The 17,825-nt window shown below is 38.5% G+C and overlaps 1 protein-coding gene across 1 annotated transcript; it reads left to right on the top strand.

Annotated features, from left to right (window-relative positions):
• Window positions 1–1,250: 1,250 nt before the first annotated feature.
• On the top strand, window positions 1,251–10,547 carry LOC117994257 (zinc finger protein 559-like). Its single transcript, XM_069507701.1, has 6 exons — window positions 1,251–1,678; window positions 2,533–2,674; window positions 3,002–3,130; window positions 3,779–4,039; window positions 7,698–8,289; window positions 9,591–10,547. The coding sequence occupies exons 1-6, from the start codon at window positions 1,523–1,525 to the stop codon at window positions 10,162–10,164; spliced, it is 1,854 nt and encodes a 617-aa protein (XP_069363802.1). The 5' UTR covers window positions 1,251–1,522; the 3' UTR covers window positions 10,165–10,547.
• The last annotated feature ends 7,278 nt before the right edge of the window (window positions 10,548–17,825 follow it).

Genomic DNA, 17,825 nt, shown 5'->3' with positions numbered 1-17,825 from the left:
CGGAAAGCTTACGGTATGATACCCATTGCCCATGTCCATGCGGAAGAATGATAAGTATCAGCAAATCCTTTACCATGTTATGCGAAAGCATGTTTGTTTGTTGGTTTATCCTTCAATCACACCGCAACAGCTGAGCAACGAATCAGCGTGATTTTTTTATAACAAGACTTAAAGACCGGAAACTTGACATGGGCTATTTTTTCCCCAGAAATTCAAAAAGTCGAATAATCGTAATTGTTGTTATTGACTGAATTTATGGTTCTTATTCCTATTGCAACAATTCATTGTATACAACCGCCAATGCATTGTATCGAGCCTTGGGAAAATCTGCATCTATTGTCATCATTAGATACAGTCGCAATTGTTGTGATTGGTTGAATTTATGGTATTCTTGTTACCAGTTACCACAATGTATTTAGCCAATAGTTTTCTGGTTATGTGGATATCGGGTACATAGGTAGTTAGTACATACCACGGTTAAATGTTTTTATTTGGCGATATTTGGTACCTACGTGGTATGTACCCGTTATCTAATGTCGTTAAACCACGACATAAGCTTAAAATCATTAGTTCTGGTCAATAATTGTCTGGTGGGAGGCTTCGGCCGTGGCTAATTACCAGCTTACCGGCAGAACTGTGCCGCCAAGCGATTTAGCGTCCTGGTACGATGCCATGAAGAAACCCAAGATATTTTAAAAAATGCCTACCCCTACCAGCCCCCCAATTGTGTAAGAATAACCATTTCATGGCTATCGCAATCGTCAAGAATTCTGCCCTTTGATTGGCTGTGAAAAAATGTAAACAGCGAATCAACCAATCAAATGGCAGAATTTCTTGACGATTGCGATAGCCATGAAATGGTTATTCTTACACAATTGGGGGGCAGGTTAGCCTGCTTGCATCTTAGACTGCATCTTTACTTACTACCAGGTGAGATTGCAGTGAAGGGCTAACTTGTATGTAGATTTAAAAAATATAGGTACCTACTGTAACTATTTTACCGTAATCAAGGGGCTGTTTTTGAACCAACTTAATTTTCACCCTTTTAGCTTTGATAAGTGGGCGTCATGTTAGCCGTAAGCGTAAGTAGTTCGGTACTTGGAAGTCGGAACTGTCAAATCGGCATCAAAATTCAGGTTGGCATTGCAAATCCAGCGTAGTTGTAAGTAGAGGTCAGCGCTGCTTGCTAGTTTCAGTTTGGTGATTGGTCTGTTTATTTTTTGTTTATGGTGCTGCGTTTGATTTGACATTTGCTGCTTGCAAAGTTGTTGGTTGTTGTGCTTTTGCTTGTTGGAAATGGGAAGTTTCGGAAATTTCAATTTCTAGCCCAGAATTTCTGGATATGCTCCTTGAAGTGAATAGTATCAGAATTCAGAACATTTCATGAAGTTTTCCAGTAAACTAAACAATAAAAAAAATGCCTGCTTATATTAATTTTAATCACATCAGGACGGGGGGCATAACAATACTGCTTTGATCGTGAATAAATGAGTTTGGTTCCTTTTCGTTTTTGTGTACTAATATGGCATTAATAAAAAATAGCGGGCCTATTATAGACCCGGCGCTGTGTAGGTGCTGCAGGGCTATCAAGAAATGTAGATTACTGACAGCTGAGTACACTTGGATGGAGAAGAAAGAGGTGTACGCTGATATGATAATGGATTGCTTTGGGATACTTGTAAGTTATGACTTCTATTCTTAACCATATCGATATTAAAAACCGACCAAGTGCGAGTAGTCACATGTAACTTCAATACTCAATGGTTAAAGAGCGGACTAAATTCCGAAAGGTTGCGGGTTCAAACCCCACTCGTTGCACTATTGGCGTACGTACTCCTAGCACAAGCTTACAAAATATCATCATCATCATGATCAACCCATCACCGGCTCACTACAGAGCACGGGTCTCCTCTCAGAGTGAGAAGGGTTTTGGCCATAGTCTACCACGTTGGCCACGATTGGCAGACTTCACACAACTTTGAGAATATTATGGATAACTCTCAGGCATGCAGGTTTCCTCACGATGTTGATGTGATATTTTAATTACTTAAAAACGCACATAACTCCGAAAAGTTAGAGGTGCATGCCCGGGATCGAACCCCCGACCTCCGATTGGAAGGTGGACGTCCTAACCACTAGGCTACCACAGCTTTATTTTATTTATTAAGCACATAATACAGATTGCTGTGGTCCATGTCACCTAACTACAGTGTGCGGCTTCTGCCACAGTAATGTACATCAACCTTTAGAAGGAGATAGCGGATTTGTAGAGCATTGTCTCTGTCATTGAGATCGACAAAACGTCATATAATGAGTATGAGTGTCAGAGACAACACTACAAAGTCGAAATGTCATTCTAAAGGTCGATGTACATTACTTTCTGCCGTGTACTATACCTAGATGTTTCATTGCCTCTATATGACCTATCATATGACGCCTGCCAGTGTAGTGTAGGCGAAGCCTCTAGATTTTATTACAAGTTTGTGAACTGTAGTAATGCTGCTTTTATCGAACATTATTTCAACTGTTCAGCTGTCGCATGTGGACGACGAGGCGCGCGACAGCGGCGTGTGCGCGACGTGCGTGGTGCGGCTGCGCGACGCGTGCGCCTTCCGCCACCAGGTGCTGCAGTGCGAGGACCTGTTCCTGAGCGCCAAGCTGGAGGACAAAGACGGTATCAATCCATTCTATCCATATCTATACTAATACTAGCTGATATCTGCTACTTCGTCCACATAGTTTTGGTTTTTAAAAATCCTGAGGGGCCTCTTTGATGTTCAGGGATAAAAAGTAGCCTACAGTGCGACAATGCTCTCTTGGCACTTAAATGACATTGCCAGGGGGGCGCTGTTGGAGAACAAACGCTTAAACTATTCAAACAAGAACAAAGGGGACATTTGACGGCAACGTTAGTTCCGATTTTCGGCACGCGCCAAGATAGCCTTGTCGCACTGTATGTCACTCTCCTGTGTTTAATTACTATACCCATGCATTTTTTCAGAAACAAAAAAGTTGGCAGAGATGGAGCTCAAGACAGAGCCAAAGGATGACGTCAGTGACCACAACTCCGCAGGTCACGAGGAGAACAGCGATATGGCAGCTGTACGGTATAACGCGCCTCCACATAAAGGTAGCTTTCCTTTTTTCTTCTTTGGGATCTGCAGATCCTTGGATTCCCTGTATCACTTCGATCTCTCGTGTAGGGATATCCACAAGCCATGTTTTGCGTCGTATCTGTCCATTAATGCACGCGGGCTAAGCCGAGGACATCATCTAGTTTTCATAACTTAATATATTAAATATATTAAGTTACAACAAAATAGGTAACTAAAAATAAAAAAGGTAGTACAACAAAATCCACTCAAATACTTTCTGACCAACATTCATATGAAATAAAAAAGCTTTTATTATTCCTTACACAATTGAAACATGCACTTAATTTTAAAATACAACTGTCCATTTTATCTTATTAACATTATATTATATATTCATTTCATATTCATCCTACTTCCTACTTCCTACTTAATATTATAAATGTGAAAGTGTGGATGTTTGGATGTTTAGATGTTTGGATGTTTGTTACTCAATCACGCAAACGGCTGAACAGATTTGGATGAAATTTGGAATGTAGATAGATTATAGTGTGAGAGTGACATAGGCTACTCTTTGTCCCAGAAAATCAAAGAGTTCCGACGGGATTTTTAAAAATATAATTCCACGCGGACAAAGTCGCGGGCATCAGCTAGTATGCTTATAAATTAATTTCATTGCATTATAGAAGTCAAACCAAAAGAAGAAGAAGAGAAACAAGAAGTACCAGCGCCTAAGGAGATTCGTGCTGAAATAGAAATAGACCACGATGATAATATAGATGATGCAGACTACCTCGACAATGGCTTGAACGACTATTCCTCCTCGGACTCGGACAAACCCATCAAGAGGAAGCTTAAGACTAAGAAAGCCAAGAGTAAACCGGGGACTAAGAAAAAGATTGCCAAGAAGAAAGGAACCAAGCTTAAAAAGAAGAGTAAAGATAAAGGTTGGTCTTCATTTTTTTTTTAATTGGGTATTTGGCTACATCAAAAGTAAATTATTTCTCAGTGATTATTAAATAGAGGGTCTTCCAAAATACGTAAAATCCACGTCCTTTGTTGGTTTTAAGTGTAATAACCATTTTTAATTATCGATTAAACTAAAGAAAGCACGTCAAATGTTTGTGACGTCACACACCGGTATTTCATAGAATATGTAACTTTTATCTGAATACCATATACAGATAAAACTTAGCCCTGGACTGCAGTCGCACCTTGTGGTAAGTGATGATGCAGTCTAAGATGGAAGAACACTTCCCCCCCCCCCCCGCCTCCCCCCGACACTTCTTACGATTTCTCTAATTTTTATTATATCATCCGCCTCATAAGGTTGCCTGGAAGAGATCGCTATTTTAGCGATTGAGATTGTACTTGCAAACATCTTTGTATATTTCTATTGTTTTGGTTTTGGTGTACAATCCATATCCATACTAATATTATAAATGCGAAAGCCTGTCTTATTCTTCACTTCTTCTTCACTCTGGGCCGGTTTCCGCACTTAAGCGTTTCCGTCTGTTGTGCGTGCATCGCCCCTCCCCGCCGAAGTCTTCACTCCAGAAGCCGAGTAGACCGCCCAGGTTACCGAGGGCTTCATGGAGTGAGGTCGGGGAACCTAAATGGCGCTCGCGTTGATCTGCTACGCCCGTGCACTCCAGGAGCACGTGCGTCGTTTCATCGGCCTCCACGCAGGCCCTGCACAGAGGACTGTCGGTGACACCTATAACGAAAAGGTGTTTGTTTAGTGGGCTGTGCCCTGTTATGAGTCCCACCACCTTCCTAAGTTTACCTCTGTCCAGGCGAAGTAGTATGTTAGTTTGTCGTTTGTCTATGTTGGGGAAAGCCTCTTTGGCTTGCCTGCAGTCTGTTGTGTTAGCCCATAGTTTAGAATGAGGTTTTATACTCACTGAAGGGTATGGGTACGATAGGTTCTGGCCCTGTCACCTTCAGTGTCGTAGCCATTCGTGCTAGTGCGTCTGCCGCCTCGTTTCCCTGGTCTCCAAAGTCTGTCTTTCTGTCTGTCTGCTAGCTTTTCACGGCTCAACCGTTCAACCAGTGTTGTGGGTATTCTACAATAAAGTTAGTTGTCATCCGATACGCGTTTCATTAACACAACATGGTGGCAGCGGTGGGTACTAGGTACGCTCAAATTGAGAAAGAGCTTCTCGCTATTGTGTACGCTTGTGAAAAGTTTCATCAATATATATATGGTAAAAAAGCAGTAGTTGTAGAAACAGATCATAAACCACTAGAGAGTATATTTAAAAAAGCCTTGGTGTCTAATCCAGTGCGTTTACAACGAATGTTACTTCGACTTCAAGGTTATGATTTGATTATTAAGTATGTACCTGGTAAATATATGTTCATTGCTGATACTTTATCGCGTGCGCCGCTTCCAGACTCTTTTGAAAGTGAGCTAGATGTTAAATTATTGCATGAAGTAAATCTTTTATTTGAGCATGTTCAAATGTCTGCAAATAAGTTGAGTTTAGTGCGAACTGAAACTTCAAAAGACAGCGATCTTAATCAACTCTGCGAGTATATTGTTAAGGGATGGCCGGCGCGAAAAGGTGATGTTTACGATAAATTAAAGCCTTATTGGTCGTTACGAGATGAGTTGATTGTGGTGGACGGTATCATATTTAAAAATAAATTAATACTAGTTCCAGTTTCTTTAAGAAGTCAAATGTTAAACATCGTTCACGACGGCCATCTTGGAATAGATCGATGCAAGAGGCGTGCGCGCGAAGTTTTATTCTGGCCTGGTATTAGAACAAATGATATAGAACTTTACGTTAAGCGGTGCAAAGTTTGTCAGGAGAACTTAAACACACAAAGTAAAGAACCCTTGATTCCAGTGCAGATTCCTCGCCTACCGTGGAATAAAATTGGGGCTGATATATTTGAATATAGGAAACAATATTATTTGATATTAGTAGATTACTATTCAGGTTTTGTTGAAGTCTGTGATTTAAAAAATATTTGTTCTAAATCTGTAATAACGGCGATGAGGGAAAACTTTGCTAGACACGGAATTCCTGAACTGGTCATAAGTGACAACGCAACTCAATTTTCTAGCCGTGATTTCAAAAGGTTTGCTAGTGAGTGGGGATTTGATCACGTAACTTCATCGCCAAATTATCCCCAATCAAATGGCAAGAGTGAGCGAGCTGTACAGACGGTAAAGAAGTTACTTGTTAAATCTATTAATAGCAATAGTGATTTCTACCTTAACCTGCTTAGTTATAGAAATACACCACGTGATAAGGACTTAAGCTCACCTGCACAGCTATTAATGGGACGTAGACTAAACTGCAGGCTTCCAGTTCATCCTGATTTATTAAAGCCAAAGGTTGTGCATGACAAAGAATACGAGTATCTAATTAATAGGCAGAGGAAAGTCAAAATGTATTATGATAGGCATTGTAAAAACTTACCAGAGTTAGATTTGGGAGATCAGGTGATCATGCAGGATGGGGACAAGAAAACTAGAGGTCAAGTTGTGGCCAAAGCTCCAACTCCACGATCATATGTAGTGCAGAATAACATAGGTAGAACCTATCGTAGAAATCGCCGCCATTTAAAAAAATGTGAACCCCAACTTCATGATTCTCCTGACCCCCCACCTCAACCAGGCTCAAGTACAGATGGTCCCGTCGTAAGGGGTGAGATAGATGCTGGCTGTCTAAAAGAAACCCATCTCTCTCCTCCTATGACAAGGAAAAGAGCTAAGAGGCTACAATTAGACATTGATTAAAAACTGTAATTCTTTAGTAAATAATGTATTGGTGTGTAATTTTTTTTTCTCTTTAATTGTTTTGTTTATTTACATATTGTTTGTTTTATTTGTATTTTTTTTTTCTTTGTTGGGGAAGATAATCCTATGTTAATTTGTTTATTATGGGGGAGATGTTGTGGGTATTCTACAATAAAGTTAGTTGTCATCCGATACGCGTTTCATTAACACAACAACCAGTTTTGACGAAATTTGGTACAGAGATGGCTTGCATCCCGGGGAAGGACATAGGCTACTTTTTATCCCGAAAAATTAAATAGTTCCCACGGGATTTTCAACAACCTAAATCCACGCGGACGAAGTCGCGGGCGTCATCTAGTAAAGAACAATTTACTTTACTATATTTATAATATGCGTAGTGATTTCTATGTAATCTCTTTCTCTAGTCTAGTAGTAAATAAATAAATAAATAAAACTTTATTCAGCTCACAAAACAAGAAAAAGCGAAAAAAAAAGAAAACCAAATTTTACAAATTAAAAAAAATGAAAACTAGGTAAACTTAAAACTACGAGCTCGACAGTATTAAAAACTAAAATGATGTCTTGTTTGAGCTGAAAAGGCTACTGCCTCAGCATGATGCTATTTTCAGGCAGAGCCCTAGTGTTACGACCCGACAACGAAAATATTCTCTATAATATAAAAATCAACTAAAATAAAAACTTCATTATTAGTAGAGTAATAAATATGATATATATATAATATACATATAGGGTATGACATATATATTTATACACATGTAAATATATCTATATAGTAGGAGTTTGTATTTACAGATCAGTATTACTTTAACAACACTTGCTATGGTTTCCAGAATCATCTATGGACGAAGAACTCAAATCAAAGAAACCCCCCATTATTCCGGAATCATCCATGGACGAAGAGCTAAAACTAAAGAAACTCCCCATTGAAAAGAAAAACACATACGACCGCGACCTGGACTGCATGTCCGAAGAGAACCTCCTCACTATCATACAGTATTCCTACGTCTGTCCGTTCAAGAACAGAAGAAACAACTATTACTGCTTCTACTGTAAGGATTACTACCCAAAACCCGAGGACCTGAGAGAGCACACATTATCTCACGACACCAAGCCGTTTCAACTTCTGATGGGATACAAAAAGATGCCGAAACTTGATATAACGAGGATTGACTGTCGGTTGTGCCCTTTGAAGATCAACGACTTAGAGTTATTCAAACACCACATAGACCAAGAACACAAGAAGAAGATATACTTCGAGGCACCAGACAAGATGCTGCTGTACCGATTAACATGGAACGACCTGGTCTGTGTGATGTGCAACGGTGTATACGAAGATTTCAACACCCTCAACACACATATGGTGGAGCATTTCAGCAACTACACGTGCGATATATGCGGCCTGTGCTTCTTGGAGAAACCGAGGTTATTATTATTATTTTATTAGTATTTTTAATGTTCCGTACCTCAAAAGGAAAAACAGAACCCTTATAGGATCATTTTGTTGTCTGTCTGTCTGTCACAAAAAAAAAATACTTCGAGGCACCAGACAAGATGGAGAAACCGAGGTTATTATTCATCATCATCATCATTATCAACCCATCGCCGGCTCACTACAGAGCACAGGTCTCCTCTCAGAGTGAGAAGGGTTTCGGCCATAGTCTACCACGCTGGCCATGTGCGGATTGGTAGACTTCACACACCTTTGAGAACATGAAGAAGTCTCAGGTATGCAGGTTTCCTCACGATGTTCTCCTTCACCGTTGAAGCAAGTGATATTTAATCAATTAAAACGCACATAACTCCGAAAAGTTAGAGGAGCGTGCCCGGGATCAAATCCCCCGACTTCCGAATAGAAGGCGGAAGTCCTAACCACTAGACTATTTCAGCTTATTTATTAATTATTTATCAGAGGTTATTATTAATTATTATTTTATTATTATTTTTAATAGACTAAGGAGCTTTCGCTGATGCGTCTATATCAGAAGTGCTTCGAGTCTTCCAAATGTTTGTCCAATCTATTGTTGAACTGGTTAACAGAACTTGACATAACCACATCCTTAGGCAATTTATTTCATATGTGAACAACTCTGTTGGTCAGAAAGTGTTTTCATGGATTTGACGATGGCAATTGATATTGTAGCTTCTTATCATGTTCCCTAAATCTAGGATTGCTTCTTCTCGAATACATGCTCTCAAAATTTGGGACATTATAATAATTATTTAGTATTTTGTAAGTTTCAATTAGATCGCCTCTTTCTTGCCTGTTTTTGAGGGTGCTGAGTCCAAGTTTTATAAGTCTTTGTTCATAAGGGAGATCTTTCAGTTCCCTAGGCAACTTAGTGGCTCGCCTTTGCACCCTTTTCAACAATTCTATATCCTTAACTAGCGACCCGCCCCGGCTTCGCATGCGTACAATGTAGATACTAATGTGGTGTCATTGAGGTGTCATTGCCTCGGAAACTCAAAAGAGAGGATTTTATTCCGACCTAATTCACATTATTTCAATTTCTCTAGGGATCTCTAATTTTTTGAGAATGTAAATATAGCTATAAAACTTCCTCTTGAATCACTCTATCTGTTGGTGAAAACCGCATTAAAATCCGTTGCGTAGTTTAAAAGATCTATGGGTTCATACATACATTCATACAGCGGGAAGCGACTTTATTTTATACTATGTAGAGATGACATATGATGGCATTTGATATTGCTGTTGTTTGTTATAGGTTGGACGCTCACTTGAAACGGCACAAGGACGATGAAAGACACACGTGTGAAGTCTGTGGCAAAGTGTTCAAGTCCAACCATTACAAGGACATGCACGTGGACATAGTGCATAAGAAGAAAGCTATAATCCGGTGTCCGAGATGCGACGAGTGCTTCATGTCGTACGCTCTGAAAAACAAACATTTGACAGAAGCGCACGGACAGAAGCGTACTTACCCGTGTAATTTGTGTGACAAAGTGTATAACAGACAGAAGACGTTGACGGAACATCAGAGGCGAAACCACCAGAAGGTTCTGAAGCATCAGTGCGAATACTGCGACCAGAGGTTCTATTTACCGTCCAGGTTGAAAGAGCATATAGCGACCCATACCGGGGAGAGGAACTTCAGGTGTGAACACTGTGATAAGAGCTACCCGAGGCTGAAGTCCCTGCAGTACCACATACGCACACACACGAACGACAGGAGATACCGATGCCACATATGTGGGCAGGCGTTCATTCAGAACGCCAGCTTGAAGTCGCATATAAAAAGCCATCACCCCGAGTGTGATATTGAAGGATGTTATTTTTAGTGTTTATAGTTAATTTGAATAACAAACAGGAGAGGTTAATCTAGCATCAGGGACAAAATAGTATGACACATTTCAAGAATGACAAAGTATGTAACAGTATATGACGCATTTGAAGAGTGACAAAAGTATGTAACAGTATATGACGCAATTGAAGATACAAAAGTATGGAACAGTATATGACGCATTTGAAGAGTGACAAAAGTATGTAGATAGTGGTAATATCACAATTTTTTTTGTTTTAATTTATACAATAGTAGCTGATGCCCGCGACTTCGTCCGCGTGGACTTAGGTTACACCAGAGACGGAATCACCAGAAGGTTTTGAAGCACCAGTGTGAATACTGCAACCAGAGGTTCTATTTACCGTCCAGGTTGAAAGAGCATATAGCGACTCATACCGGAGAGAGGAACTTTAGGTGTGAACACTGTGATAAGAGCTACCCGAGGCTGAAGTCCCTGCAGTACCACATACGCACACACACGAACGACAGGAGATACCGATGCCACATATGTGGGCAGGCGTTCATTCAGAACGCCAGCTTGAAGTCGCATATAAAAAGCCATCACCCCGAGTGTGATATTTGTAGGAATTAAATTTACTTATTATTTTTATGATTTAGTAAATAAGAGACTTTTGATTAAAAATAAACTTGGAGTGTATTCACTATTAATATACAATTTTTTAAGATGACAATTTTGACACACTACATTGACATTGACAGATCTACAAAAGACAAGTCTCTTTAATCACTTGTCGTAGACAAGGTGCGTTCACTTTAGACTCTGGCTTCCATCATCCTGTCCTGAACGCACACCCATAGCCGAGGAGCAGAAGGTATGCTTGGCAAGAGGCAGCCCTTTGGTTAGTACATCAGCGACCATTGCATCAGTGCCCTTGTAGTTGATGGTAACCTCGCCACTGGACACCTTTTCCCTTATGAAGTGGTACCTCACATCAATATGCTTGCTCCTGGAGTGATAAACGTCATTACCTGAAAGTCTAATGGTGCTTTGATTATCACAATAAACTATAAGAGGTTGAATTGCTATGAAGGACCGCAATTCAGCATCCAACTGTTTGAGCCATAGGCCCTCTTGAATGGCTGAGGTCAATGACATGTATTCAGCCTCTGTCGATGACAATGCAACGGTTAGTTGTCTTTTTGAGTTCCAAGTAACCGCTGAACCCTGAAATAAGAAGACATAGCCGGTACAAGATCTTCTGTCTTCTGGGTTCGATGCCCAGTCTGCATCACAGTACCCAGTGATATAATCTTCATTTGATTTAATGTAATTTAACTTCATGTTTATAGAGCCTTTCAAATATCGCATCACTCTTTTAAGTGCTATCCAGTGTTCTTTAGTAGGCTTATTATTGAAACGACTCAGTGTGTTCACAGCATAACTTATATCTGGTCTTGTACCTTGAGATAAATACAATAAGCACCCCACTGCTTCATGATAAGGTATATTAGTGAGTATTTCACTGTCATCCTTTGCAGGTATCAATTTTGAGCTTGTATCACATGGGGTATTCACTGGTTTGCAGTCCGACATGCCAAATCTTTGTAACATTCTTTCAATGTATAAGGACTGATCTAATTGTAATTTTTGTTTATCTCTATGAATCCTTAAACCAATGCAATGTTTAGCCTCACCTATATCCTTCATGCTGAACGTTTCAGTTAATTTATTTCTTATAAAATGTAGAGTTTCTTCACAATTATAAAAACATAGCAGGTCATCTACATACACTGCTATGTAAAATATATCATTATCTCTTTTTACCAAATAATAAATGCAAGGATCCACTTTGCTTCTTAAAAGTCCAATATCAATCAACACATTATTCAATTTTTTGTTCCATTGCCTGCTGGCTTGCTTGAGTCCATAAATTGATTTAATTAAATGACATACTTTGTTACCTTCTTGTTCATACAGAGGTGGCTGACACATATAAATTTCCTCTTCTACATCGCCTTGCAAAAAGGCTGTAACAGCATCCATTTGATGAATTTTTAGCTCATATTTAACAGCCAGGCTCATTAAATATCGGAGGGAGGAATAGCGAATAACTGGAGCAAATACTTCTTGATAATCTATGTTTTTCCTCTGTTTATAGCCTTTTATAACAAGCCTTGCTTTATATCTTGTTATTTCCCCATTTTCATTAGTTTTAGTTTTAAAAATCCACTTACATGGTATGGCTTTCTTTCCCACTGGAAGGTCCACAAGTACCCATGTATTATTCTTTATTAAAGATTCATATTCAACGTCCATGGCATTCTTCCATTGTGGAGCCTGGTCGCTCTGCAAAGCTTCTTCAGTACTTTGTGGGTCACTATCTAAAACACTCATAGCCATTTCATTATTAAAACACATAAGTGATAAGGGGCTGTCATCATTCTGCTTTTGCTTGCGAGTCCGGACTGTTACATGACTCATGGATGTCCTGGGTGTGATGGGTGATATGCTACTATCAGACGTACAGTCAGTAAAGTCAGGGTTGTACTCATCATCTTTGGAGTCATCATAGCTAGTGGATAAGTTGGGTTCTGCAGCTTCTGAGGCAGTTGAAGTGGACGGTAAGTTTGGAGATTCAGATGTAAGTATGATATCAACCTTATTATAATTCTTTTCAATAGGTTTTACACTCTCAGATACCTTAGCGGAGCTTTCAATAAACACAACATCTCTACTCATTATCACACGCTTAGCTTTAGGATTATATAACCTGTAACCTTTAGTTGTATTGCTGTAGCCGACAAAGATCATTTCACTGGATTTTGAGTCCCATTTCAACCTGCGCTCCTTCGGTATATGTACCATTGCCTTGCAACCAAAGACCCGTAAGTGGCTAATATCTGGCTTAAATCCTGTCCATTTTTCATAGGGAGTTATGCCTGCAAGTGCACGAGACGGAGAGCGATTTGTTATGTATGCTGCAGTTAAGATTGCTTCTGCCCAGTACTCCTTCTGTAAACATGCGTTAAACAACATACATTTAGCCCTTTCTATTAGTGTTCTATTCATTCGTTCTGCTCTCCCATTTTGCTCTGGTGTATACGGATTACTAGTTTGATGAGTAATACCAGAGTCCTTCAGAAATTTTTCAAATGAACGATTGACATATTCCCTGCCATTATCGGACCGGAGTATCTTAATAGATTTATTTAATTCATTTTCAACACTGCTTTTAAATTCTTGAAACTTTTTTAAGGCTTCGCTTTTGTTGGCTAAAGTATAAACAAACACTTTACCTGAATAATCATCGACAAAAGTTATAAAGTACCTGGCACCTCCTAGCGACAGTGTCTCCATCGGACCGCAAATGTCAGAATGGATCAGTTCTAGCAAATCATTTGCTCGGGAACCAACATGCTTGAAAGGTTGCCTGGTTTGCTTGCCTTGAAGGCACGGTGTACATAATACATCTTCTTTCTGCTTTGTCAAGTTAATACCAAGTGCACAGTCTTGTAATTTGTACAAGTCATTAAAATTCAAATGAGCCAATCTTTGATGCCAAAGAAAATTAGAATTATCTGTGACAGCAGAAAAACCTCTAGATTCACTTGTGTTGAGTTTATAAGTCCCATTAAAACAATTGGCTGTTGCAACAATTACTTCTTTGTCGTTCAAAATCCGGCAGCCATTATTAGAAAACTCAATTTTACAACCATTTTCAATTATTTTGCTCACTGATAATAAATTGGTTGCTAAATCAGGTACATAAAATACATTATTTACCTTAATCTTGTTGGATGAACCATTAGTTCCCGGGATGGTTATAGTGGTACTTCCACACAATTCGACTTTGAGCACCTTGTCATCTGCTATACGTACATGAGATTGACTCGGCAAACATACATCTGATAGCCATTCCTTATGTTTGGTCATGTGTACAGATGCTCCGGAGTCTATGTACCAACTATGTTCATCGTTGACTGAAACGGCTGAAAATGCAGCTACAAAACCACTGTTATTACTCTTATTTTCAGATTTTCTGTCCTTATTTCTACAAAATTTACTAATATGGCCAAATTTATTGCAATTATAGCAACGTGGACCCTTGGATTTGCCTTTATTACTACTATTGTTCTTAATATTCTGAGATTTAGAGATATAAAATGCTGCAGATGATGATGGTTTTACATCTTGCAAAATTTTTGTTTTAACAGCATCAGCGGAGATAGTAATGCCTGAGCTTTCTAAGGCCATGAGCATAGGCTTATACGTGTCGGGTAGGCCCGCTAATAGAAGTGTGCCTAGCCATTCATCATCGATTTTGAAATTAATGCTACGCAGCTTATGCGCAGTCGACATTATTTTATTGACATAATCTTCGATGCTGTTACTATTATCCAATGTAGTAGTTATAAGTGTTTTTAACAATCCAACTTTTCTCGTTAGGCCGGAATCACTAAAAGCTTTAGATAAATTGTCCCATACCTGCTTAGCGGACGTGCATTCTTCGATGTGCACGTAGTTTATGGGGTCGACGAGCAAAATTATTTTTGATCTTGCCTTTTTATCCTTTAATGGGTCCACTTGCTTGCCCGTGATACACTCCCAGAGTTCTTCATGTTCCAAGTAAGTTTGTACAGCGAACTTCCATGTCGAATAATTATCTCTGCCGCTTAATTTCTCAATGCTAAATGAGTTATTACTTATCAACGACATTTCGAAAAATAATTACTTTGTGCCGTGTACAAAATCACGTTGGCAAAAATTTTTATCTTTATGAATCTTTGAAATCTTTACACTTCGTGCTGAAAATAAAATATATATACGCTCTGCTACCATGTAGGAATTAAATTTACTTATTATTTTTATGATTTAGTAAATAAGAGACTTTTGATTAAAAATAAACTTGGAGTGTATTCACTATTAATATACAATTTTTTAAGATGACAATTTTGACACACTACATTGACATTGACAGATCTACAAAAGACAAGTCTCTTTAATCACTTGTCGTAGACAAGGTGCGTTCACTTTAGACTCTGGCTTCCATCAATATTGAAGGATGTTATTTTTAGTGTTTATAGTTAATTTGAATAACAAACAGGAGAGGTTAATCTAGCATCAGGGACAAAATAGTATGACACATTTCAAGAATGACAAAGTATGTAACAGTATATGACGCATTTGAAGAGTGACAAAAGTATGTAACAGTATATGACGAATATATGACGCAATTGAAGATACAAAAGTATGGAACAGTATATGACGCATTTGAAGAGTGACAAAAGTATGTAGATAGTGGTAATATCACAATTTTTTTTTGTTTTAATTTATACAATAGTAGCTGATGCCCGCGACTTCGTCCGCGTGGACTTAGGTTACACCAGAGACGGAATCACCAGAAGGTTTTGAAGCACCAGTGTGAATACTGCAACCAGAGGTTCTATTTACCGTCCAGGTTGAAAGAGCATATAGCGACGCATACCGGAGAGAGGAACTTCAGGTGTGAACACTGTGATAAGAGCTACCCGAGGCTGAAGTCCCTGCAGTACCACATACGCACACACACGAACGACAGGAGATACCGATGCCACATATGTGGGCAGGCGTTCATTCAGAACGCCAGCTTGAAGTCACATATAAAAAGCCATCACCCCGAGTGTGATATTGAAGGATGTTATTTTTAGTGTTTATAGTTAATTTGAATAACAAACAGGAGAGGTTAATCTAGCATCAAATACAGAATAGTATATGACACATTTGAAGAATGACAAAAGTATGTAACAGTATATGACACATTTGAAGAATGACAAAAGTATGTAACAGTATATGACTCATTTGAAGAGCGACAAAAGTATGTAACAGTATGAAGAGCGACAAAAGTATGTAACAATATATGACTCATTTGAAGAGCGACAAAAGTATGTATCAGTATATGACTCATTTGAAGAGCGACAAAGTGTGTAACAGTATATGACTCATTTGAAGAGCGACAAAAGTATGTAACAGTATATGACTCATTTGAAGAGCGACAAAAGTATGTAACAGTATATGACTCATTTGAAGAGCGACAAAAGTATGTAACAGTATTAGACTCATTTGAAGAGCGACAAAAGTATGTAACAGTATATGACACATTTGAAGAATGACAAAAGTATGTAACAGTATATGACTCATTTGAAGAGCGACAAAAGTATGTAACAGTATATGACTCATTTGAAGAGCGACAAAAGTATGTATCAGTATATGACTCATTTGAAGAGCGACAAAAGTGTGTAACAGTATATGACTCATTTGAAGAGCGACAAAAGTATGTAACAGTATATGACTCATTTGAAGAGCGACAAAAGTATGTAACAGTGTATGACTCATTTGAAGAGCGACAAAAGTATGTAACAGTATATGACTCATTTGAAGAGCGACAAAAGTATGTAACAGTATATGACTCATTTGAAGAGCGACAAAAGTATGTAACAGTATATGACTCATTTGAAGAGCGACAAAAGTATGTAACAGTATATGACTCATTTGAAGAGTGACAAAAGTATTTTTAACAGTGTATGATACATTTTAAATGAATGATATGTTTCTACTTTTGTGGGGATGGCAATATATAAGCATATATAAATCCAATTCTATAAGCATTTAAAAGTGGTGAATCGATTAGTCGTAATATATAAATGCATTTATGAAGTACCTATCTATAGTCCGCGACAGGTTGAGATGGCAATCGGGGTATGAGACGGGGGGACGCCCCGCACGTCTCACACGTTTGCCCGCACCGAATTAGTGCGGAGACTGTATGGGTGTGCGGGGCGTTCCTTCCCCGATTGCAGTCTCGACCTGTCGCGTACTATAAATTAAATGTTTGTGTATTAGGCGCATCGCATTTCGTCCGCGTGGATTTTGAAATGGCGGCTGACGCGGCTCTAGTTCCAATTTTGCCCAACGGAATGGATGAACGAACAAAACAACAACAACAAAAATGTTTTATATTTTAGAATACAATAATAGTATTATTATAATTTGTAAGACTAATGAAGTAGGTAATGAATCAAGTTTATGTACCAATGTGAATTTTTACAAAACAATCATCACAAATATTTAATTAATGATGTATCACTATTTTAAATTATTAATTTTTTAATAAAATAATTAATATGTGAAATGTTTTTGTCTTATGTTTAATAGTTGAATAGTTTTAATATCAGACCTACCTAGTGATGAAAAATTATGTATTAATTTGTGATTAACTAATCCGTTTTGGAAGACGTAAATGATTTGCTCTAGGGAGATTTTAATTTATTAACTAAGGTCACACTTTGATAAACAAGTATAATCCGACTGCATGATTACTAAGCAGTGGTAATCACAAACCAATAACTGAATAACATATAGGTGGTAATCATAATTGATAAGGTCTGTCTACTCAACAACAGATGGCGCTGACACCAAATTCAAACTACAGATGAATAACTTCACTTGTGATCCATCACATCACCCCTTTATGGTCTGTGGCTTAGCACATCTCAGTCTCTAGTATATAGTAGATAATCTATGTCTCAGCTTAAATGTCAAAAATCAAAAAGGTTAGAACTCAGAGCCGTAAAGTACGTATAGTGATAATATAGTCTTTGACGTATTAAAAACATATACCTACCATTCGGTGATATATGTTATTGGTCTGTGGATATGGT

The sequence above is a fragment of the Maniola hyperantus genome, chromosome 26, assembly GCF_902806685.2.
Source record: "Maniola hyperantus chromosome 26, iAphHyp1.2, whole genome shotgun sequence".
NCBI lineage: Eukaryota > Metazoa > Arthropoda > Insecta > Lepidoptera > Nymphalidae > Maniola > Maniola hyperantus.
Note: the sequence above shows the minus strand (reverse complement) of the source record. Positions and strands in the feature narration are given on the sequence as shown.